This window comes from Suncus etruscus, chromosome 9, assembly GCF_024139225.1.
Source record: "Suncus etruscus isolate mSunEtr1 chromosome 9, mSunEtr1.pri.cur, whole genome shotgun sequence".
Classification (NCBI taxonomy): Eukaryota; Metazoa; Chordata; class Mammalia; order Eulipotyphla; family Soricidae; genus Suncus; species Suncus etruscus.
In genome coordinates this window covers 30919298-30944180 of record NC_064856.1, presented here as the reverse complement: position 1 = coordinate 30944180, position 24883 = coordinate 30919298, and the positions used below count along the sequence as shown (strand labels likewise).

The 24883-nt window shown below is 51.8% G+C and overlaps 1 protein-coding gene across 1 annotated transcript in view; it reads left to right on the top strand.

Moving 5' to 3' along the window:
- Positions 1-23588, top strand: part of RIPOR3 (RIPOR family member 3) — a 66568-nt gene extending 42980 nt beyond the window's left edge. The window contains exons 3-22 of the mRNA XM_049781365.1: positions 4675-4806; positions 5102-5180; positions 8259-8282; positions 8562-8615; positions 9366-9515; positions 9721-9784; positions 10045-10088; positions 10199-10324; positions 10466-10611; positions 11296-11425; positions 12645-13193; positions 16063-16162; positions 16360-16508; positions 17208-17343; positions 17579-17740; positions 18183-18344; positions 18615-18817; positions 20435-20518; positions 22248-22338; positions 22622-23588. Coding sequence (XP_049637322.1) covers positions 4675-4806; positions 5102-5180; positions 8259-8282; positions 8562-8615; positions 9366-9515; positions 9721-9784; positions 10045-10088; positions 10199-10324; positions 10466-10611; positions 11296-11425; positions 12645-13193; positions 16063-16162; positions 16360-16508; positions 17208-17343; positions 17579-17740; positions 18183-18344; positions 18615-18817; positions 20435-20518; positions 22248-22338; positions 22622-22725 — 2689 coding nt within the window. The 3' untranslated portion in view covers positions 22726-23588. The remainder of the gene's footprint in view (positions 1-4674; positions 4807-5101; positions 5181-8258; positions 8283-8561; positions 8616-9365; positions 9516-9720; positions 9785-10044; positions 10089-10198; positions 10325-10465; positions 10612-11295; positions 11426-12644; positions 13194-16062; positions 16163-16359; positions 16509-17207; positions 17344-17578; positions 17741-18182; positions 18345-18614; positions 18818-20434; positions 20519-22247; positions 22339-22621) is intronic.
- The last annotated feature ends 1295 nt before the right edge of the window (positions 23589-24883 follow it).

The following is a 24883-nucleotide window of genomic DNA, read 5'->3' as shown; positions in this document are numbered from 1 at the left end:
TTGTCTCTCAGCAGCTGAGCATCAGGGTGGTGAGAGCGTTCTGGGTGGCCAACTCCCCTGTTGTAGCCAAGAGCATATTCTCTGCTTATTTTCCCAGAGGGCCCCCAGCTTGGTTCCCAAAGGTAGGCAGAATCCCCACTTCCTGCCCTTCTGCTTGGGTCACCCTACTTTTTTGGGGGAAGGTTTGGGCCATACATATCAGTGCTCAGAGGTCATTCCTGGCTATGTGCTCAGCAATTACTCCTGACAGTGCTTGAGGGATATCTGGGATTGAACCCAAGTCAGCTGTCTGCAAAATAAATGCCCTACTCACTGTGCTATCACTCCAGCCCTTATTTTTGTTTTCAGTTTTTGTTTTTGGTGCCACAGCAATACTCAGGACTTAGAGTCCAAAATTACTCCAGGCAGTGCTCATGAAACCATATGGGTTGACGAGGATTGAAAATGGATTCACCACATGCAAAGGATTTTTCCTTTTTAACAGATCCATCATGAGTTTATGACCATGTAGAATTTCGGGGGTGGTGGTGGTGGTGGTGGTAATTTCTTGTTCTCTGTGTGCAGAACTTAGCTGACATTCACAAGCCATTGCCAACCCCTCTCAGCCCTCTTGGTCTGATCTGCCTCCATATTCAATGCTGTGTATCTGCCTTAATAATTCACATCTAGGGGCTGGAGAGATAGCTCAGTGGTAGGGCATTTGCCTTGCATGTGGCCAACCAGGGTTGGACCCAAGTTTGACTCCCAGCATTCCATTTGGTCCCCAGAGCCTTCCAGGAGCATCTTCTGAGTGCAGAGCCAAGAGTAACCACTGAGTATCGCTGGGTGTAGCCCACCCAATTCTTCCAAATTCACATCCACATATGGATGTGGGTGTTGCCCTCTGCCCTTTTCTTCTCTTTTCCAAAGTGACAAATAGATTCATTACTCAAAGACAATAAACATGACTACCCCTAACATTTTAATGCTTCTTTCCAATCTTTTCTTTTTTTCTCAAGTTTTTATTATAACACCATGATTTATCAAATTGTTCATAATACATTCATTTCAGGCATTAAATGTTCCAATCCCAATCCCATCTCCAGTGTGATCTTCCCTTCACCAGTGTCCCTAATTTCCTATTCTCCACCCTAGCCTGCTTCCATGCAGGCACAAACACATTTACTTCCTATTACTCGTTACAACACAAAGGCAAATGGAATTATCAACATTTAAATCAATATGGGTCAATTGGGGCCAGAGAGATAGCACAATGGTAGGGTGTTTGCCTTGCATATGGCTGACTCAGGTTACACCTGGGTTTGATTCCTAGCATCCCAGATGGTCCCCCAAGCCTGCCAGGATCAGTTTCTGAGCGCAGAGCCAGTAGTAACCCCTGAGCACTGTCAGGTGTAGCCCCAGCACCCACCCAAAAAAAACATGGGTCAATTGGTCAATTGGAGATGATTGTTCTGCCTCTCCAAGGTGTTACTAAAGTCAGTGTCTGATGATTTATTGGGCTGATTTATTGGTTGATGCTAGTTGAACTTTCTGTGCTACTATTTAGGCTCACTGATTTTGGTAGATTATGACTATGTAATTTTCCTATCAGATTTTTTTGGGGGGGACCACACCCGGCGGTGCTGAGAGGTTACTCTTAGCTCTGTGTTCAGAAATCACCCCTGGCATGCTCGGTGGTCCATATAGGATGCTGGGAATCAAACCTAGGTCTGTTCCAGGTCAGCCTCGTGCAAGGTAAATGCCCTACTGCAGTGCTATCACTCTGGCCCCTCCCATAAGATTTCTTCTGGGAAGACACTACTATATGATAGTGAGGTGCCGCAGTCCAGGATTTATATCTATGAAACAAATTTGGTGGCTTGAAAGTTGGATAAGGTTAAATCATTGAACTAGGCTGCTGTTTCTGTGGGAGGGTATAGGGGTTTACACTGGACTACTGTAGTTCATGCAAAAAGGGGAATCTGCCCCCCTCCCACCCCTTCTGAGGATTTCTCAGAGGAATGAGTCTTGACCAGACTACGTGGGAAGTATCAGTTTCATTTTTTTCTTTTGGAGCTTGGTGGAGGAGCTGGATCCTTTTTCTGCTGGAAAGATGGAGGCTTACAACCTCGTTATTTCTTTGTGTTCGAGGAACATTCTGGTGACCTGCTGACCACAGCCGCTTTATCCTGTGGCTGTGGACAGGTCTTTAGGTGGATTCAGATAAATGCCTAGGGGTGCTACTACTGGGTCAGATGGGATTTCTGTTGTTATTTTCTTATTTATTTGGGGCCACTCCCCATGTGTAGTCTCCCTAGTCCTCTCTTTTTTGTTTGTTTGTTTTTTGGCCAGACCCAGCGGGGCTCAGTGTTTACTCCTGGCTCTGTGCTTGGGAATCACTCCTGGTGGGTTCAGGAGATCAAACCTGGGTTGGCTGCATGCAAGGCAAGTACCCTACCCACTGTGCTATTGCTCCAGCTCATTTTTATTTGTTTGTTTGCTTGTTTATTTAATTTTTGTTTTTTTGGGCTACACCCAGTGATGCTCAGGGGTTACTCCTGGCTAAGCACTCAGAAATTACTCCTGGCTTGGGGGACCACATGGGATGCCGGAGGGTCAAACTGTGGTCCGTCCTGGGTTAGCACATGCAAGGCAAACACCCTACTGCTTGTGCCACCGCTCCGGCCCCTCATTTTTATTTTTAAAAGATCCTCCATTGCGGGCCCGGAGAGATAGCACAGTGGCATTTGCCTTGCAAGCAGCCGATCCAGGACCAAAGTGGTTGGTTTGAATCCTGGTGTCCCATATGGTCCCCCGTGCCTGCCAGGAGCTATTTCTGAGCAGACAGCCAGGAGTAACCCCTGAGCACCGCCGGGTGTGGCCCAAAAGCCAAAAAAAAAAAAAAAGATCCTCCATTGCCCACTGAGGCTGCTCTAATTTCCTCTCCCACTAACAAAGTTTTTTCTTCAGGCAATACTTATTTCTAATATTTTTCAAGTGTGGACTTTTCTCATGGGCAGGAGGTCATAGCCTAGCTGTGCCTTTTGAGGTAGGGGTGTGCAAGAGAGCCCCAGAGCCACTCCAAGGCCACTCAGCCTGAAGTGACATTTCTTGCTCAGTCTATTGGTGCTGGGGAATGTCATGATTGGTAGTGCTTAGGGGGTCCCTCCCTGCATTTGGGGTGGAAGTGAAAGCCTTGCATAGCCTGGCAGTGCTCCCATCTCAGGCCCTTTATGGCAGTGCCCATGTGTATTTCCTTTTCAGTAGGAAAGGACAAGCGTATTCTAGAAAAATGGTCTTTGCCATTGCCATTTGTCCATTTTCAGCGTCATTCTGCTCAGTCTTGCAGTCTCAAGGTCTGTTGGCCAGGAGGTGGATGGAGTGATATGAGCATGAGTTGGACTGTGTCTGGAGCTCAGAGACGAGGTTCCTGCAGGGCCACCATCCTTTAGACCAAGGGGGGGTTTAGTTTCAACCCTGTGAGACTGTACCAATCCTGGAGGGCCAGCATTTCCCCAGAGGGCAGGGAGACTAGCCATCCCTGCTGGAAGACATTTGTTTTTATCTGTTGCCACTCCCAACTCCAACAGACAAACAAAAAGGCAAGCCAGGAGCTTCTCTAACTCAATGCATCTGGGCATACATAAGCCTTAGGTGTGGTTTGGTCCAGGAACTCACTGCATATAAAGTTTCTCAGTCCCATCTGTTTCTTTCTGCATTGGTTCCAACATGCCTGTTGTGGGAGTCATGTTGGCAACTGGGAACCCTAAGTATAGTTTCCACAGGTGAGCCTGGGGCAAGAATCCTTTTTGTGGGGGGCTGGAAAGATAGCATGAATGCAGGGCATTTGCCTTGCATGCAGAAGGATGGTGGTTCAAATCCTGACATCCCATATGGTCCCCCAAGCCTGCCAGGAGTGATTTCTTTTTTGTTTCCAGGAACTATTTCTGAGCGTAGAGCCAGGAGTAACCCCTGAGTGCTGCTGGGTATGACCCAAAAACAAAACAAAAACGACAAAAAAAAAAAAAAAAAAAAAAAAGAATCATCCTTGTAGATCCAAAACCTGGCAAGGACATGCCCTGTTTAGATCCCTGGATCAGAGGCACTGGATAGATCAGGCCGGGAACACATGAATGTACTTACAGGTATGAGTGTCTGACTGAAGGTGTGGGTGTGTGACTCTGAGTCTGTAAGTATGAGTGAATGTGTGTGAAATGTATGAATATATGTGAGGGTGTGAATATACATTAGTGAGTGGATATTTAAGTGTGTGGATAGTTGAGCATGTGTGAGTCTAGGTAGCGTGTGCAAATGTGGATGTGAATGAGCCTGAGTGTGTGTGGGTCTATGAGAGTCGGTGAGTTGTGTGTAAATGTACATCTATGTGAGTATATGTCTATATGAGTGTCTGTGAGTTATATGAGAGGGTGTGAATATATTTAAGCATCCGGGAGTTTATGAGTATGTGTCTATATTAGCATCTGGAAGAATATGAGTTGTGTTTGAAGATGTATATTTGAGTGTCTGGGAGTATACGGGTGTTTGTGAGTATATATGATATTTGAGCTCCCCCAGTCTCCTGACCATTTATTGAGGTTCTGACCACTATCCCCCAGCCTCCTGACCCCCAGGCTGTACCCCTCACTGCCGACCACTTGATCCAGAGCCCACTGAGAATCTTTGTTCTGCTCTCAGGAACTCTGTGAGGGCACGGATGTCCACAAAGTCAGCCAGGATGTATGGCACGCTGAGGAAGGGGGCAGTGTGCCCTGGCCCTAGGCCGCAACAAGTGAAGAAGATCTTTGAAGCACTCAAGAGAGGCCTCCAGTAAGTTTGACCAACAGATGGGTTCATTCCTGTAGCTCTAATGCTGGTATGGTGCCCGTGTCCCTGGCTGCCAACTGGCTCTGAAAGCTGCTCTGTCTGTCTCTGCAGTGGGCATCACTGGTTTGTGCTGCTTTCGGAGAATAACCAAGAAACCCCTCACAGTTCTCATGTGTGAGGGTTGCAGACTGCTGGGCATCTGGTAGGGGCAGAGCTGTGTCCCCAATGCCCAGCGCACTGCCCTGCCATGCTCTATCTTCTCCCTATTTCTGTCTAACTCCTGGTCCTTTCTCCACAGGGAGCACCTGTGTGTACAGCAGGCCGAGCTAGATTATCTGTCAGGATGTCACAAGGACACACACAGGAATTCTAGACTGGTGAGTCACTGCTCCACCCACTTCCGGGACAGTAGAGGCCAAATTTAAATGCAGACATTAGGGCAGGAGAGATGGTATGTAGGGAATGGCACTTGCCTTGTACTTGGCAGACCCAGGGTTGATCCTCAGTACCATACATATATGGTCCCCTGAGCACTGTTAGGAGTGATTCCGAGCACAGAGTGTCCTGAATATTGCCAGATGTGGCCCCAAGCCCAAAAAACCATACCAAACAAATATAAACCCACCCTCACCTGACTGTGTGTTCATGGGAGTGAGGGTCCATTTCAGAACCTGATTGAAGGACAAGAGTGATAGCATAGCAGGTAAGGCGCTTGCCTTGCATGTGGCCAACCCATGTTCAATCCCTAGTATTCCAGAACATCCCCCAAGCACCACCAGGAGTGATTCCTGAGTGTAGAGACAGGGGTAACCCCTGAGCATCACCAGGTATGGACCAAAAACAGCCTGATTGATTTGGATGGAGCTGGGTAGAACTGGGGATCGAACTCACAGGGTGAGTGCTCTGCCACTGAGCCCAGCCTGGATCCAGGAATAGACTTTATTTGGAACTGAATCAGCCTGAGTTTGGCCCTGAAGATCTGATCTCATAGACTGGCAGGGAGCATCTGTCCCCCACCCCCCATAGCACCCTTATCCAGCTACTCAGATTTCCAAATTCCCTTTATCCTTGGTTCTAGAAGTTACTGTCAGGGATGTCCTGGCAGGCAGATTCTTTCTTCAATATGGCAAAATCTTGGAGGATTTCAGGTTACCAGTTTGATCATCCCAATTTTACAGGTCTCCCACCCCCAATCAGTGACTCAATTGATGTGGAAGTGAGTCAGGTGTAGCGTACACCTGTGTAGGAGTCAGAGACCCCCATGTTGACCTTCATCAGGCTGGCATGTTCCCTTACATCCATTGGCCTGGGGGCTTCCTGCTATATTAGGGTGACACTGACCAGGGCTCTTTAAAACCCAAATGTAGTCTTCTCAGAGTTTTTGTCACTCCTCCTCCTTAGCAGACCCAGATATCATTTAAATTTTTAATTTAATTACATTACTATTATTATTATTATTATTATTACTACTATTATTACTATTTTTGGTTTTGTTTTTGGGCCATACCTGATGCTGCTCGAGGCTTATTCCTGGGTCTATACTCAGGGATCATTCCTGGCAGTGCTCAAGGGACATTGTGGGATACCAGAGATTGAACCTGGATCAGCCATGTGAAAGACAAATGCCCAACAGGGCCCCCAGATATCTTTTTTTTTTGTTTGTTTTGGGGCCACACCTGGTGGAGCTCAGGAGTTACTTCGAGTTCTGCACTCAGAAATTGCTCCTGGAAAGCTCAGGGGACCATATGGGATGCTGGGGATTGAACCCGGGTCCATCTGGGTCATCTGCGTGCAAGGCAAATGCCCTACTGCTATGCTGTTACTCCGGCCCCCCAGATATCTTTTTTTATTTTTGTTTTTGGGTCATACTAAAAGGTGGCGGTCAGAGTTTACTCCTGGCTCTGGGCTCAGAAATCACTCCTGGCTGGCTTGGGGGACCATGGGATGCCAGGATTTGAACCACCTTCTGTCTTGGATCAGCTGCTTGCAAGGCAAATGCCCTATCGCTATGCTATTGCTCTGGTCCCAGATATCATTTTTAAAAGGGGAGAGGGGACAGTTTTCAAATAAACCACAATAATCTTTAGCATTAGTTGTTCCAGGTAATCTGTGGGATGTAAACATAGGCAGGGTTTGGAAAATTACATGTCAGGGTGCCCTGGTTTTATCTGCCCTCACTGTCAATGAGGTTCCCCAGCTCTGGTACCCCATCACTCTGGTTATAGACTCCGTCTAGCTTTGGGGTCTCATACTTCTGTGGGGACTGTGAGACTCTCCTGTCCTAACAGGACTAGATGGGAAAAGAAAAGCAGAGACCTGGGGCCAGAGTGATAGTCCAGTGGGTAGGGTATGATCTCTGGCATCCCACGGTGTCTTCTGAGTCCAACAGGAGTAATTCCTGAGTACAGATCCAGGAGTAACCACTGAACGCTGCCAGGTGTGTCCCCCCCAAAAAAAGAAAGGCCAAAGATGGGGTATCCAGACATCCTCCAAATCACGCAGGTAAGGGACTAGAAAAGGGGGAACTACTGAATCTTTCCATCCAGCTGGCACCATCACATCTGTAACCCAGCAAAGGACAGGGAGGCAAAGGTAGGGCCCGGCCAGCTCAGATAGATCCCACCCCCCAGGGCCAGTGCCCTCAGGCTGGGGCTCCAGTGCACATGGCCCCAGGGCCCTCATGGGCTCTAGACCTTGCCCTCAGGCTTACCTTATGGGTCAGTGGCTTCCATTTAGTACACATATGAGCTCACTGAGGCCAGGGACTGGCAGGACTAGTACAGAGGGCCACATGGCAAGAACAGAATTGGGGTCCAGCCTCCCTGAATGCTGCTGAGACCTTCTATGAGGTCCCACCTCTTTCCAAAGCAGTGGGAAAGCCCTTCTTTTTTTCCTGCCTGGCTTTAAATTCCATCATTCTGCACCAAAATGCACCTCTCTGCCCCTCTCTGCTGCCAGGCATGAAGGGCTTTTCCTAGGCACCAGGATCATGCAATCACCAGAATGGGTGGAGGGTTTAGTCGTCAAGCCCTCCACCCCTCAAATATTCTCTTGTAGCAAGAAAATCATCCCCATAGTAAATTCTTCTCACTGGTGCCCTCTGGTGCATGGCACAGAGGCTGCACCATTCCAGAAGGGCAGAATGGGGTGCAACATTTCCCTATCCCATGTTTCTGATCCTGGCTAAAGTCACCTCTTAAAAATAGTGACCGCCTTTTGTGAAGTGCCTCGCATGTCCTCTGTTCCTCGCAGACACTCTGGGGCAGGTGCCCTGGAAATAGGGGCTAGGGTGTCGGTGGTTGACTGCAGATGTCCTCAGGCTGGATGAGGGCCTTGCTAGGCAGAACCCTGTTGGCTTCTGAGCTCAAGGCATCAGGATTGAGCCTTGTGTGAGTTTCTCGGTAACGTCTGTTGCCGTCCCCACACTTCCTTCCTCTCTTCTTTTCTCCCTGCAGGCATTCTATTATGACCTGGACAAGGTAAGTGCAGGGTCAACATGATGGGAAGTTGGTATGGTCGGTATTTTGTCCTGGAGTCCCCGCTTTTTCCAGGAAGAACACTGGGGCTTCCTACCCATTTTGCAAATGGGGAAACTGAGACTCCACCATGAGACCTTTTCCAGAGTGGGGATGGAATGCGCTGGCTGTGAACTCAGTTCTCCTTAGCAGAATGCTGAGATGGGCGGGCATGTAGTGTGGCAGGAACAGGGTGAAGCCATTATGCAAACAACCTCTTTGTGTCTCTGTTTTGGGGAGAAGCAAACTCGCGCTGTGGACAGGCACATCCGGAAGATGGAATTCCACATCAGCAAGGTGGGCCTGGCTCCTGGGGGCTGAGGCGAGTGGGAGTGTCTCAGCTCCTGGGTCTCTGATGGGTTGGCAATGGGCAAGGACTTCCTGGGTGCCAAGTGCTGGGCAGGGACTGAAGTGGATCAGGGTGTGCTGTCCCAAACTGTAGAATCTAGAGGAGTGACCTAGAGAGGGTCAGAAGTAGTCTCGGTCCCACAGCAGATTCCTTTAGATGTTGGTTGGATCACCTCCCCCTGTAGGGAGCCAGGGTGCAGGGAGCAGTGGAAGATGCTGCAAATCCCCTTGGACATTTCACAGTAAAACACTCACGCAGAGAGCCAGGCAGCGCTCATGCAACTTTTACTTATTTATTTATTGGTTTATGGGTCACATCTGGCGGCTCTCAGAGGTTACTCTTGGCTCTGAGCTCAGAAATCATTCCTGGCAGGCTCGGGGACCATATGAGATGCTGGGAATCGAACCCAGGTGGTCCCAGGTTGGCCACGTGCAAAGCAAATGGCCTACCACTATGCTATCTTTCTGGCTCCCCCATTCAGCTTTTAACTGAGTGTGGGCACTGTGAGTGTGGCCACGGACATAGTGGGAGTGGCAGTGGGTGTGGCTGTAGGGCCCTGACATTCGTGGTCCCTGCCCTATGGGCTCAAGTTCTGTGTGTGTAGGGGTCCGATATGGTGGGGGCCAAGAGAAGGAGAAGGCGGCGTGCCACTACCTCGCCCTCTGTTCAGGCAATGCCCATCCGCTGTGTGCCCGCAGGTGGATGAGCTCTATGAGGGCTACTGTGTCCAGTGTCGCCTGCGGGACGGAGCCTGCAATATGCAACGAGCCTTCTCGGGACGCCCGCCCAGCCGTGCTTCCCGGGACAGTGTGCAGGAACTGGGCCGCAGCCTTCAGGAATGTGCCGAGGTACGTGTGTGTGTTGACAGCCTGAGGAGTGTGCTGAGGTATCATAAGTCTATGTGTGTGAAGCCTCCAGGAGTATGTATACCTACGTGTGTGTGTGTGTGTGTGTGTGTGTGTGTGTGTGTGTTTGTGTGTGCAGGAGTGGGAGGGGCCTTCTGTTGTTTGCAGGTCTCAGGTCTGTGGTCTGACCCACCTTTTGCTCTTGCAGGATATGTGGCTCATAGAGGGAGCCCTGGAGGTGCACCTGGGCGAGTTCCACATCAGGATGAAAGGTGATAGGAGAGGGTGGGCAGAGGATTCCACTTATGGGACTAGTCAGACCCCATGCGGGAACTACCAGGACCTGAGGCCTCAGTCTAACCCTATACCCTCTGAGTGAACTATGAAAACCCAGGCCTGACTATTATTCCTCATGATAGCTTTCCTTCTCCCCTGAGATTCCAGGCAGAGGGACCCCCCCCCCAACCCACTCACTGAGGGTTTGTAGTCCTGGCGTAGGAAGGGACCAGGCCTCTCTCTCTTTCTATTCCAGGCCTGGTGGGCTATGCACGCCTCTGTCCTGGAGACCAGTACGAGGTACGCCATCTTAGCTCTACTCTACTCTAGGGCTGGGCACTACTGAGAACCAGGGTCCTGGGGGAGAGTGTCCCAACTGGGCATTGATGATAGTCTGACCTGGTCCACAGGTGCTTATGCGCCTGGGTCGCCAGCGCTGGAAGCTGAGGGGCCGGATAGAGTCAGATGACAGCCAGACCTGGGACGAAGAGGACAAGGCTTTTATCCCCACCCTACATGACAACCTGGAGATTAAGGTGTGGAGAGAGAACTGGAGTGGGCGGGCCTGGAATGGGTGGAGTGTGGACGGGGCTAAGATAGGGTGGGGACCTTGGTGTGGGCCCTGGGAGGACAGAGCTGAGGAGCATGGGACACCACCCACTACTGCGCCCCTGCAGGTGACTGAGCTTCGTGGTCTAAGCTCCCTGGCTGTGGGTGCTGTGACATGCGACATCACCGAGTTCTTCACAACCAGGCCACAGGTCATCGTGGTGGACATCACTGAATTGGGCACTATCAAGTTGCAGCTGGAGGTGCTGTGGAAGTGAGTGGAGGGGCTTTGTCTTCAGGGTCAGTTCAGGGCAGCATATCCTTTCCCTAATGAACCTGCCCAGGGCAGGGCCACTCCTGAGAGTGCATAGTCTTCCCCAATCAAAGCTGTTTTCCCATTTTGGGGGTGGGAAGGGCCTGTCCTCTGTCCCCCTCAGACCATGGCTATGCCTTGCTATAGACCCATGTTGCCTATGGGCACCCCTGCTGTCTCCTCGCTGCTTCAAAGGACCCTAGTAGGAGCCAGCCTCCAGCTGGTCCTCCTGGAAGGCCCAAGAGGGGTTCCCTGCTGCCCTATGATGAGATGGACAAGGCTGTCAGGGTGTTTAGTTCTCATACAAATGGCAAAACTGAGTCCCCTGACAGGCGAGGTATCACTCACAAGTGGGATCATTCAGGCTGGGGGTCAGGACCCGCTGACCCCATCTCCTGACCCCTCAGTCTTTGAGTGTAGTCCAGGTATAGGTCCATCTGACTTCACTACCCTGGGCCATACTGGGCAGGTAAGTAACCTCCACAAATTTACCTTTGCTGCCCAGAGCTACTTTTCCAGTCAGGAGGTTGTCTCCTGGAGTCCCTCCTGTAACTGCAAGTGCTCAGTGAGGCCTGTTGTTCTTGGTTCCATGAGGGTGACAACAGACTCCTCTGGGTTGATCTGTCATTCCTACTCACCCCACAGTCCCCTGGATGCTGAGAGCTGTCTAGTTTCACCTGGCTTGGCTAGCAAGTTCTCCATGGGCAGCAGGAAGGGGTCCCTGTACAACTGGACGCCCCCCAGCACCCCTAGCTTCCGGGAAAGATACTATCTGGTGAGTATGCCTCCAGGGGGCTGCTGGATTGGGGGTGACCTTCAAGCTCTCTGTGATCCAGGGGCTCTCAGACTGGGTAACCCCTTGAGGCTGGGCAGTGTGGCCCCTCCTGGGGGAGTAGTTTCGGGCTCAGGCCCCTGCACTGTGGTTCTGTGGGGGCACCCCTGTGTTGCTCTTCCCCACTCACTCCTGCCCCTCTCCCCCCAGTGGACATGGGGTGTCTGCTGGGCCTTCTCGGTTCCTTCTGAGGTCTATTCTGGGGAACTTGGTCTCTCTCATTGCCCAGGCCTACTTAATGATTGTGAACTTCTTACTATTATTATTGAGGGCATTGGGTCATACCCGGTGGTGCTGAGGACTTGCTCCTGACTCTGCTCAGGGATCACTCCTGGTGGGACTTGGTGGACCCAATGGGGTGCCAGGGATTGAATCTGGGTTGATCATGTGCAAGGCTGTTCCATGTCTCCTGACCCTTGCACCCCTTTGTGATGCTTATGCAACTATATGTGATGCAGAAATCGCCTTTAATGCTGGGATTGAAGACAGCTGTACATCTAGGCTCAGACAGTGGGGGCTGCTGAGCCAGTTACGCTCAGCACATGAGGGATACCGGCGACTTGAACTTGATCACATGCCTTACCCTGTAGGTGCTCTAAGCCCTGTGTTCTTCCTCCAGGACTGAGCTCAGTTCCTTTTAGGGGTGGCCAGGCATTGTCCCATGTATCCCCTTCCAAGTGAGGGGACTCTTTATGCACTCCCATGAAAAGTGTTAAGAACAAAGAAAGCTGAGTTGAGCCCGTGGGAAGAGTGATGCATAGCAAATTAATAGCTCTGCCCTGATGGACTCTGGGAGAATGAGGAGATGAGGTGGACACAGGATCTGCCCGAGGCTGCTCTTCTCTTTCAGCTGTATCCAGAAACCCTGAAGTCCCTGAGTGAGGACAGGCAGGGGAGGGCTTGCTGGAGCCAAGTGGGAAACATTGCTTAAATGTGGTGTCTGGGTGTCCCACATGTGGCACATGCAGCAGTGGCACAGTGGGAAGGAGAAATTGGCTCTGAGGAAGGGTCTCCAGCAAGGATGCCTGAGTCAGGCCCTCCAGGGACTACAGGGAAGTCAGAGCACTGGTGAGGAATATTCTAGGCAGAGCCATGAGTTGGACCCCGAGGGGCCACTGACTATGGTTGCAGGCACTAACACTGGTCCTTGGTCTTTTCTCAGTCTGTCCTGCAGCCGCTGCTGCCCCCGCCAGCCCTGCCCGGGACCATCTCCCTCCGAAGCTCCCTGTCCTATGGTGACCTTCGTGCCCCGAGTCAGGAGCTCCCTGAGATGGACTCATTCAGCTCCGAGGACCCGCGGGATACTGAGACCAGCACGTCGGCATCCACCTTGGACGTGGGCTTCATGCCCTTGGTGGTGGGCCCTGACTCCTCCGCTGAACAGGGGGTCCTAGATGAGCCCCTGCCACCAGGCCTCCTGCCGGAGATTGGCGACCTGTCTGGAGGTCCCTGGGTGGAACAGCCTGGCTGGAGGAACCTGGGCTTTGGGTGCCCCCCAATGCCAGGGGCCCCCCTGCTCCACCACCACCTGGTCTCAGGGACCCAGCAAGACCAGGAGGAGGCAGAAACGGGGGACACAGAGGACAAGCCCCAGGCAGTCCTCGAGGGGTCCCTGCAGGAGGTTCTGGATTTACTGGGGACCCTGGAGCCTGCCCAGCCCCAGCTCCGGGAGCTACAGAAACAGGTTCTTGGCCTCAGGGAGCGGTGCAAGGTAGGTCCATGTCTGTGTCCAGCTGGGAGGTGCCCCTGCTTTGCAGGCAGCCTGCCCCCAGCCCTGTGTGACCCCAGGGGACCTCAGTTTGCTTGTCTGTTGAATGGGGTCAGCAGTGCCTGGCACTAGGCAAGGAGGGAGGTCACAGAAGGAAGTCAGGACACCTGGCAGGCCTTCTGTTCCCGGTCAGGCCAGAACCAGGGTCCGGCCCAAGGCTTCTGACCCTCGTGGGAATGGTGGGGGCTGCACACCCCAGGGATGGAGCTGGCCCCGTGAAAGGTCACTAAGGGTTGTATGTTCCGCACAGAACCTTCGAGACAGACCCAGTTTGGGACAGTCTTGGGGGTAAAATAATTTTTCGATTTGTGGAAACGAAAAGCAAAGGTGAGACAGTCAACATCTGCCTCTACATCAGTTAACCCAGGAGGCCACCATGCTGGAGCTCAGCCGGAGAGAGTGTGGGCTGGCCCTGGCGCCCCAAGGCTCCCCGTATTGCCAGTTGTGGCTCTCACAAAAATAAAAACAACACAAAGCTGGTTTGGACTATTTCTTCTCACTTGACTCACAGCCTATGCTGTGAGAGACAGTTTAAATATTACTTTTCTATCCATCTCTAAGACTTAAAATTTTCACTGTTGATCGTTGCTATTGTCTTTAACAAGGCTCTGTCCAAAAACTTCAAGAAAAACACTTAGCTATAATGTATCCTTTTGGCTGTCTTTTTTTAAACGTGTGTGTGTGTGTGTGTGTGTGTGTGTGTGTGTGTGTGTGTGTGTGTGTGTGTGTGTGTGTTTTCGGAGGGGGGGCATACCCAGCAGTGCTTAGGTTTTACTCCTGGCTTTGTGCTCAGAAATTGCCCCTGGCAGGCTCAGGGACCATATGGGATGTTAGCCCTTTTGTATTTATCAATGGTAATCTTTTATTTTTTAGGCAGTCAGAACACTCCCGGGAACATGTATTGATGGGGATCTATGTAGCATTTCCTAGTCACAGAATACTAATCATGGCTTCCATGGGCAGTTTGAGTCAGCTTGCATGAAATGCCTGACATTTAGCTGCCTTCTGAAAAATCATACCCACTTTACAAATAACACCTTGAAATAAAACCTGCAGCAAGGCAAGAATTGGAAACATCTTTGACTTTTTGTTTTTGTTTTTGGGCCACACCTGGTGATGCTCGGGGCTCACTCCTGACTCTATGCCCAGGCATTATTATTCCTGGTGGGCTCAGGGGACCTTCTGTGGTACCAGGAATCAAACCTGGTCTTGCTGAGTGCAAGGCAAGTGTCCTACCCTCTGGACTATTAATATCTCTAGCCCTGAAGTGGTTGTTTTAAAGTTTAGTCAAAAAACTTTTTGTGGTATTGGGATTTTTTTTGTTTGTTTTTTTGGGGGCCACACCCAGTGTTGCTCAGGGGTTACTCCTGGCTGTCTGCTCAGAAATAGCTCCTGGCAGGCACGGGGGACCATATGGGACACCGGGATTCGAACCAACTACCTTTGGTCCTGGATCGGCTGCTTGCAAGGCAAACGCCACTGTGCTATCTCTCCGGGCCCCAACTTTTTGTGGTATTGGGAATGGGACCCTGGGCCTCACCTGTAAGGTGAGTGCTATCCCAAAGAATAGCTTCTCACCTCTCAGTTCACCTTTTAGAGAAGTCCTGTGTGTGTGTGTGTGTGTGTGTGTGTGTGTGTGTGTTTGCATGTGTGCAGCAGCGCCGTTGTCAGCTCTCATTTTCCATAGATTCTGTCTTCCATTCACCTACTTCCTAAGATTTCCTCGGGGTCCCACACAGCCTACCACTCTACCGGATTCCACTGTACCAACTGCCATGTGGCAGTGTAAGCACGGCTCACTGCCTCCTGTCCCTGCCTCTCACGAGTGCTGCTGACCTATCTATCTACCAACACTTCGCTTTCCACTTCCCACTTACTTTTCGTCTCAACATTTTGGGATGAGGGTCTGGGAGCACAGGCTGACTTGTTAGGGACCATCTCAAGCAAATCGTGTTAGACGAGCTGGTCCAGATGAACCTAGTGCTATTGGGCCAAGTGTGACCACGCTGGTGCTGAGCTGATGTTTCTGATTCTTGCCTTGCTGCAGGTTTTATTTCAAGGTGTTGTTTGTTAAGTGGGCATGATTTTCAGAAGGCAGCTAAACGTCAGGCATTTCATGCATGCTGAGCCTCTCAGTTTTGACTTCGTCCTCTCCCATCCAGATGCACACAGTGGGTGGTCAGGGGACCATAGCAGGGTGGATGGAACTCAGGGCCTCACACTAGATCTATGCACGCACAGGGGCTGGAGTGATAGCACAGCGATAGGGTGTTTGCCTTGCACGCAGATACCTGGGACGGACTTAGGTTCGATCCCTGGCATTTCATATGGTCCCCCAAGCCTGCCAGGAGCGATTTCTGAGAGCAGAGCCAGGAGTAACCCCTGAGTGCCACCAGGTGTGGCCCAAAACCAAAACAAAACAAAAAAATAGAGGCACAGAAAAATAGGGGTGTGGTCTTAGAGCTGGCGAAAAACTATGTCCAGTGACCCATGGCCTTGGTAGTTCCTCTGCGAAAGGTTTTAAGCTTGACAACTGCAAGGTCAGTGCAAATGTTCAGAAACTGCAGTTGAACTCCCTGGCTCTTAGTAAAGGGGCAGCTTGTTGCTCCAGGGCATGGACACACAGTAGGTGTTCCAGAAGCGATATTTTGAACCCCTGGGGGAAGGTCCCCTCGATGAGACAGATGTGTCCCCAGTGAGGCCTTTCAGCTCTGTCTCCCTTGTCCCCCAGCCACTCGCAAACTTGGTGGGGGGGGGGGGAGGGACTGCCTTGGGAGGAGGACTCAGCCCTCAGGCATGGTCTCTCTCGCAGCCCCGGGTGGCCAGCCGTAAAGGCGCTTCTGCCGAGAGCCTGATGGAGTGTCTCCTGGACAGTTCTGCTTTCCTGCTTGATGACCTGGCCCTATTTGGGCGTCCCTGGTGAGTGTGCCAACCTGTTCCAACTCGGGGGGGAGTCTCAGCCTCGTTGCTACCTCCCAAAGACCACACAGTCTTAGGATGAGGCTGGACCAGCTGTGCACAATGGTGCTTCCTTTCAGTTTAACTACCTCTCCTCAGGAAGGAGGGCCTCCTTGGACCTGAGGGAGCTGATGGCCTATGGGCATATGAGACACATTCATTCAATTCTCCCCATTCAGGAAGGACAGGACAGTGCCCCCAGAGTCAGCTCCGAGTATGTCCAGGGAACTTCCGGCCGAAGTATCTGAGCTGGACATGCTGCTTGAGGTCCACCTGCAAGTGTGCAAGGCTCTGCTGCAGGTCAGAGAGGGACTGGAGAGTGAGAGCCTGTTTGGGGGGTGGTATCGGGCTGGGAGTCCTCTCTGCAAAGGCTGTTGGGAAGGGAAGTTATATCGGACAGTGGGGGAAGGCACTTGCCTTGCAAGTGGTCAACCTGGGTTTTATTTCCAGCACCCTATGTGGTTCCCTGAGTCTCACTGGAGTGATTTCTGAGCTCAGAGCCAGGAGTAAGTCTTGAACATCACCAGAGTGTGGCCCCAAACCAAAGTAAAATGGGGATATAGAGAGCCGTGTCCTAAGAGCCAGTGAGATTGGAAGGTTCTGGACAGGGATTCAGGCCTGGGTGAACGTCCCTGGAGCATGGATCCTGTCCACATTTTGATCTGAGCTAAAGGTGGAGTTGGATTCCCTTTAGTTGTTGGTTCTGGAACATCAACTCAAAAGGAGCTCAGGCAGAAGAAAAATGGATCGCCTCAGGTTAAAAAACTCCCCAAAGGTGGGCTTCAGGCTCAGCTAGAACCAAGGGCTCAAGAGGCCTGACAAAGGACCTCATCTTATTTCCTGCTTTCCTGCTAGAGTTGGTCCTCCCCATCAGGCAGACCCTACCCCCACTCTGGGTAAGGAGCTGCCTCAAAACGTACCACTGTGGGCACATGGCAGCTTCCAGAGCGTTGGTAGGATTTCTCCTTCCTAACCTGGAGCATGGTGGTTGCCCCTCAGAAACTCGCCTCTCCCAACCTGTCGAGGATGGTCCAGGAATGCCTCCTGGAAGAGGCAGCCCAGCAGAAGCAGGTTCTGGAGACACTGTCAGGGATGGATTCTGAGAAGGCCTGCACAGCCACAGCCATTGAGAAGAGTAAGTGCCTGCTCACCCCCGTAGGGCTGGGGATCAAAGTCCAGAGTGGCCCCAGCTAGCGGGGAGGGGGTGTTCCAGTGGGGACAGTGGCGGGACTGTGGGGAGGCAGCAGTCATCAGTGCACCCTGTGGTATGCGGTCAGGCTTCTAAGAGACCAAGGATGAGGCGAAGAGGCCCCCAGACGCAGCTCCAAGACTCGGGACCCAGGTCTGGTCTCCAAGCCAGGCTTTCTCAGTCTTTCCTCAGGCCACACGGAGGAAGGGGTGCCTGAAGCTGTGGCGGGGCTGCACAGAGCATGGTAGGGTCCTGGCCTGCCCTGCCCCAGTGCTGCTGAGCCAGCTGAAGAGAATGTTTGTGCACAGAGTGCGAGGGAAGTACCCGGGACAGTTGGAAATAGGTACTCCTACCCTGAGAGCACTGTGGGGTGGGTGGGGGTAAAGGTGGCAGGACCCATGGTTCCCAGCCTGACCCATTCCAGCCCTCACTAGCTTCTCCCCCTTGCAATTCTGCAGCTGCGGTTGAGGCTCCCCAAGTAAGCAGGAGGGTGCTTTTCCCTGGGGCGGGTCCTCAGAACCCAGAGTTCAGCACCTTTATGGAGGGAGATGTGTCAGGCCCGAGAAAGGCTGCTTGGCAGGCACTTCTGCAAGAATGTGGGTGGGTCCACCCTTGGCCGCAGCAGTGACTCCCACCCCGGATCTCACATCTGCCCTTCTCACAGCACCCTGAGACTTGGGGGAGTGGGAGGCGAGGACACAGAGATGCACCCCAGAGGGGCTTTGCCTTGCTGAGGGCCTCTTGTCCACGTGCCCTACTCCTCACCTCTGGCTGTGTCTTGCCAGCATGCCGCAGGCTGCTGGAGCAGGTGCTCAGCTGTGGGGGGCTACTGGTCACAGCTGGGCTCCCTGAAGATCAGACAGTCACCTGGTTCCAGTTTCACAGCTACCTGCAGAGGCAGAGAGTCTCAGACCTGGAGAAACACTTTGCACAGCTCACCAAGGAAGGTAGGGGTGGTGGGTGGCCTCGAGTGACAGTGACAGGCTCTGTCTCCTGCCCTGGCTGCTCTTTTGAGCCCCAATACCATAGAGGTTTAGCAAGGGAGATCAGGGCCGGCTCAGGGTGCCAGACAGCCTGGATACCCTTCTCCAGTCTGTCCAGGTTTCCTTGCGACCAACCAACCTTTTGGGAGACAGGGCTTTGCTTGCATGGGTGGTGTTGCCTGGTCCTGCTGGGGGGCAGGGGTGGTACCCAGGGCTTCCTCTGTTCTCTCCTAGTCACACTCGTGGAAGAGCTACAGTGTGCAGGGCAGGCGAAGGCCATCAGGAAGCTGCGGGGCAAGCGGCTGGGCCAGCTCCAGCCCCTGCCCCAGACCCTTCGTGCCTGGGCGCTGCTCCAGCTGGACGGGACCCCGCAGACTTGCAGGACAGCCAGTGCCCGCCTCGCCAGCGCAGCTCGGAACAAGAGCTTTCGGGAAAAGGTGTGTGTGTGTGTGTGTGTGTGTGTGTGTGTGTGTGTGTGTGTGTGTGTGTGTGTGTGTGTGTTGGCTGACTGTAGGTATGAGGCGGGCGAAGCTTTCTCTCCTGGAAAAAGGCAATGGGCTGTCAGGCTGACTTTGGAGAACTTCAGCTATGTCCACTCACTCCTCTCCCTGGGAGTAAGCACAGGCCCATAACATGCCATGCTGTTTGTTCCTAAAGCAACATGCAAGCCAGTGTCTGAAGGGTACCTTGCACTGTTCCCATGACATGCAGAAGCATTTCTGAACACTCAGCGTCGTTCCCACAATGAATCAGAATGTGGAGGCTGGCAAGTGCCAGCTCATGTGGCCCGTATATGTGGGTAGCCAGGAGAGCAGACACTCTGCCAAAGGGAGCAGAAACTCCCCCAGATTTTCCATGGCACCCAACACAGTGGTGGTCATGGCACAAGACTTAAGGCTTGGGGCCGGGAAGGTGGCGCTAGAGGTAAGGTGTCTGCCTTGCAAGCGCTAGCGTAGGATGGACCATGGTTCGATCCCCCGGTGTCCCATATGGTCCCCCCAAGCCAGGGGTGATTTCTGAGCACATAGCCAGGAGTAACCCCTAAGCGTCAAACGGGTGTGGCCCAAAAACAAAAAAACAAAAACAAAAACAAAAAAGACTTAAGGCTTGAAAAGGCACCAGCCTGAGCTTTTGGACCCCACTTATTTTGCTCCCTGTTTCCCTGCAGTTCATCTAAGTCTGCCCTGCAGTGTGTGAGACACAGCTGGTATTACCACAGTCTGTTTCTTTCCCTCCTAATTCCTTAAAACTATGGTGGCTTTAAAGATATCACTCAACTCAGTCCATCCCCCCATTTTCCATAGGGCAGTAGATGGCTATTTTTCCCCTTTGCTTTTTGGGCCACATCTGGCATTGATCAGCAGTTACTCCTGATTCTGTGCTCATGAGTTATTCCTGGTGGGCTTGGGGGACTATATGGGATGCTGCGGCTGAACTTGGGTCAGCTACTTACAAGGCAAGTGTCCTACCTGCTGTACTAGCTCTCTGTCCCCCTGGATGCATTTATAATTCTATCTGATCCAGGAAGGGGCCTTGTGCTTTGGGGCGCAGGGCTAGGCTTCCTCCAAGATGCCAAGCAAGCATCTTCACACAGTTGAGGGAGTGGGGCCCCAGAAAGATCTGTTTCCTGAGGGACAAGAAGCAACAGGGCAGCTCAAGTGGGTGCAAACAGGCTGGATTTGGCATTGCCATTGCGTGGTACCGCTGGGCTGTCACACCTGGTAGGAAAGAGCTCCTATACATGCCCCCCTATTTCCTGAGACTGCAGTGGCAGTGCCCGTTTTGTTTCCTAGTGGAGGTGACTGGGCTGTGGTCATATGATGGGCAGGAGGAGTCAGAGAATGGATAGAAGTGGGAGAGGGCACCCTGTTACCCTGGACATTTGCTTCAGGATCTGGCACCCTGTGTGGACGGTGGGTTCCGGATGCGCTGGGTGAACCCTGACTCAAGAGCTGCTTTTGCTCCCACTGTGGGGGAGCGGATGCCAAAGGTCTGCTGAATCTTGATCTGGGTTCACTGCAGCACCCCCCACCCCCCCCCCCCCGCATCCCTAGGCTCTGCTCTTCTACACCGATGCCCTGGCTGGGAATGAACCACGGCTCCAGCAGGCGGCCTGCATGGCACTGCAGCACCTTGGGGTGAGTGAGCAGCTGGATCAGTTTGAGGGGAGCAGATCCTGGCATAAGTGGAGTCTTCAGGGTCCCCTCAAGCAGCACAGTAGGCAGAAAAAGTGGAAAATAGAAAAATATGAAAATCAAACATTATCTTCAAACTTAGTGGGAATACTATTGCTATCCTGGTGTGTGTGTGCATGTTATGTCTATGTAGTGTGCAATTGTATGTGGAAGCATGTCACAGAGTTGACTGTTCAGTATGGTCTCACTTTAATTTTGGGGGTGAAATTTGGGCCACACCAGGTGGTCGTTGGAGGACAATGTGATACTGAGTATGTAACCAGGGCTAGCCACATGCAAAGCAAGCAGTCCACTTACTGTATACTTTCTGACCTCTGAATATAGTTTTGAAACAGCAATACGCCCCTTTTGGAGTTATTCAGGCTTGCACATTGGTTGTTCTGAAGGTCTCTGCCAAATGTCTGCTTTAGCCTAATATTTGTACTGTATCTTTTTTGTTTGTTTGTTTGTTCATTTTGGGCTACACCCAGAGGTGTTCAGGGTTACTCCTGGCTCTGCACTCAGAAATCACTCCTGTCAGGCTCGGGGGACCATATGGGATGCAGGGGATAGAACCCAGTTTGGCTGAGTGTGAGGGAAATGTCCTACCCGCAGTGCTATCGCTCTGGCCCCTGCACTGAATCTTTTTTTTTTTTTTTTAACTCTTCTATCATAAGCCTTTCTGTACAGAAAACTCTGAAAATTCAGGTTCTGCATCACTTCTGAGGCAACTCCAAGTCTTTCCAGGCCATGGGAAGAAGGCCACTGTTTCTCAGACCTCTTTAGAATAGGCCTGCTGGGGTGCTGGATTAGCCTCAAGCTCCCCTGCACCTGGAACTCTTGCTTAAAACAAACCCTGTAGCTCTGCCAGATGCAGAAGTCTAGCAGACAGCCAAAGTCGATGAACCCCCCCCTCCTGGTTTCTGGAAGAGTCCACAGGAAATTCCAGGAGCCTGTGGGATGGAGTGAATGACTAGTCAGAGGGGTGGGGTGCCTGGCAGAGGGAGCATGAGAGCTGGTGCCCAGTGCACAGGAAGTGGAGCTAGGATGGGCACTAGGTCTGCTGACAGATGGCAGTGCCACCTGAGAGCAGGGAGAGCAGGGGAGACTCCAGAAGGGAAGCAAGTAAGGCTCCACACATGCCCCTGCAATCTCTGCTGGCCTGGCTGGCAACATTTGTAATGAAAAGCTAAGCCCAGCGGCCAGAACAGTAATACAGCGGGAAGGGTGCTTGCCTTGCACACTATTGATCCAGGTTTAATCCCCGGCACTACATATGGTCCCCTGAGCACTGCCGTGAATGATCCCTGTGCACAGAGCTAGGAGTAAACACCCTGAGCAACACTGAGTAGCCAAAACAAAACCAAGGGCCAGAGTGATAGCACAGCAGTAGGGTGTTTGCCTTACATGCTGCTGAGCTGGGACAGACCTGGGCTCAATCCCTGGCATCCTATATGGTTCCCTAAGCCTGCCAAGAGGGATTTCTGAGCACAGAGCCAGGAGTAACTCCTGAGCACAGCTGGGTATAGCCCCCAAACAAACAAAAATAAAGACCAAAAAGCAAAATTAAACCAAAAGGTTAAGTGGTGTGGTGTGTGGACCCCAAGACAGGCAAGGCCAACCCTGCTGGGCTCCTGAGGTTCTCTGCCCAAGAGCAGAAATTCCCCTCACAGGCTTCCCCCTTTCTCCCCAGGCCATGGAAAGCATCGATCAGATTGCCAGCCTGTGCTGGTCTGAGCTGGAAGACGTGCGCTCAGCGGCCCGGGAAGCCACACTGTCCTTTGGTAAAAAGCCACCGTACCGTTCAAGCTCTGGGCTTGAGGCCTTGGGAAGGGGGTGCTCAGGCCACAGACGAGCACAATAGCATTTTGGACCCATTTCCAGCACCTGGCCAAAGGCTGGCCTCCTTCCTGGTGGAAGGTGCAAGGCAGGGCTAGTGTGTCTGACTGCAGCTCAGATGAAAGAGTGAAGGACCAGGATATGATCCCTCCCCTCCTTCCCCATTCATTCCAGGGTGCATGAAAGTAGGGGACAAGCAGGCCCTCATCCATCCTTTTTCTCATTCAGGGGAAAAAGGACGCTTGGCTTTTGAGAAGATGGACAGAATCTGCTCGGAACAGAGAGAAGCTGCCCTGAGCCAGGAGCCAGACATTGAAATCACAGTATTTTAAGAGACCCCAGTGGATGCATTAAGTTCTGGCTTCTTTGCTGCTGTCCAGCCATACTGGCCAGGGCAGGGCCTGCTGTGTGTACTGCACCCCTGCACTCTGACACTGTGAGCTGCTGAACAATGTTCAGGCTCCACACCTGTTGTAAGCCTTGAGTCTACATGGGGCTCCTGCCCAGAGAGCAAAGGGGTGAGCCTGGTAAACTGAGGACTGCACAATGGCACTGCACTCTTGGCGCTGGCATTAGGGTGGCCTAGCCTTTCCCAGAGGCAGAGCCAGGGTAGTCAGTAGGCAGAGGGGTAATGGCCAAGCAAGGAGAAGCCTGGCATAAAGGCTCTGAGGTGAGGGTGCTGAACTGGCGGTCTCCCTGCAGGCAGAGGCATGGCACTTCTAGTTTGTTAAAGACCATCACAGGGTTGGAGAGATGCTCTTGGGCTGAGTGTTAAGATTCCCTAAGCAGAGCTTGTAGTAGCTCCCAAAGAGAAGTTGACATTGGGGGCAAAGTGATAGCACAGCAGGTAGGGAGTTTGTCTGCCTTGCACATGGTCAACCTGAGTTCAACCTCCAGCATCCAATATGGTCCCCTAAGCCTATCAGGAACAATTTCCGAGTGCAGAGCCAGAAGTAACCCCTGAGCACTATTGAGTGTAACACAAAAACCAAGAGGCCAAGATTGGGCCCATGGTGATGACTAGTTGGCTGGTCTTGCTCAGGTGAATGCAGACAGACTGTGGGCAGGAGTGGTGGGAAGGCCAGCGCTGGGGCTGCTGGCTTACTCACAGCTGCAACAAGGCCATGGTGAGCTGTGGGACCCCTCGTTTCAGCTAATTAACAGCACTCAGGTGCTGCTAATGAAAGGGCTCATTCTGACAGAATGAGCAGGAGTCAGCATGGGGTGCAGGCATGCAAGGACCCAGAGCTGGTCTCCGAAGCCTTGCGATGGCGTGCAGAGATCTGAGCAAGCTGTTAAAAAATAATCCAAGGCACTTCCAGACCGCCAACATGACCATTTGGAACTCTAGTGAGGAGGGGGCAAAGGGTTGGTGTGTGGCTGCCTCCAAGGCGTGGGGAACCGAGTCAGATTTTTACTCTTCTCATGGCTGAAGAGTGTGTGCTTTTTGAATTTAGTATTTATTTGCCATGTCTATGTGTACAATTTTCTGAAACTTTCATTAAAGAGAAAACTTTTCCCAGTGCTGGCTGAGTGCTTTCTTTCCAATGTGACCCTGTTTAGGTCACGTAAGGTTACACTGGTACCTCTCCAATTTACTGACTCTCCAAGACATAAGTGCTACCTGCAGACAGTACCACAGGCCATGTCTGGCCTATTCCTCTGACTTCTGAACTAGGCACTTTTTTCACACCTTTGTGAGAACCTAAGTGCCATTTTTTGTTGTAATGTGCAAATACCCTTCTTGCTGAACTATCACTCTGGCTTCTAGTCACATTGTGAGGGGTGGGGGCTTGGGATACCTGGCGGTGCTCAGAGATTACTCCTGACTATGCATTCAGGAATCACTACTGGCAGGGTTGGGAGACCATATGGGATACCAAGGATTGAACCTTGGTTGGCTGTGTGTAAGGCAAGCACCCTACCTGTTGTGCTATTGTTCTAGCTCCAAGAGACATTTTTTAAAAAGTAAAATCTTAAATTGAATCACTGAGATATAAAGTTGTTCGTGACTGCTTTTCAGTTATACAATGTCCAACACCTTTACCAGTGCACATTTACTGCCACTAATGTCCCTAAGTTTCCCTTCTGTTTTCTCCCCTGCCTGCCTCTATGACAGACATTTCTTTCTTCCCTCTCTCCATTTTTTAGACACTGTAGTGTGCAATATTATTACTGAGGAGGTATCATACTTATCACACCTTTATCTCCTTTTAGTAACCCATTCTTGTCCAGAGCCATCATTTCCATCTGTCATTGTCAGAGAGGTCCCTTCTCTGCCCTAAAAGCACTTCCCCACTATTTGTGGCAAGCTGCCTAGATGGACTAGTCCTCGAGTACTATCACCATACTTTTTTGGGCCACACCCGGTGACACTCAGGGGTTACTCCTTGCTATGCACCCAGGAATCAATCGCTCCTGGCTTGGGGGACCAAATGGGATGCAGAGGGATCAAACCGTGGTCCATCCTAGGCTCACTCCAGCCCCACC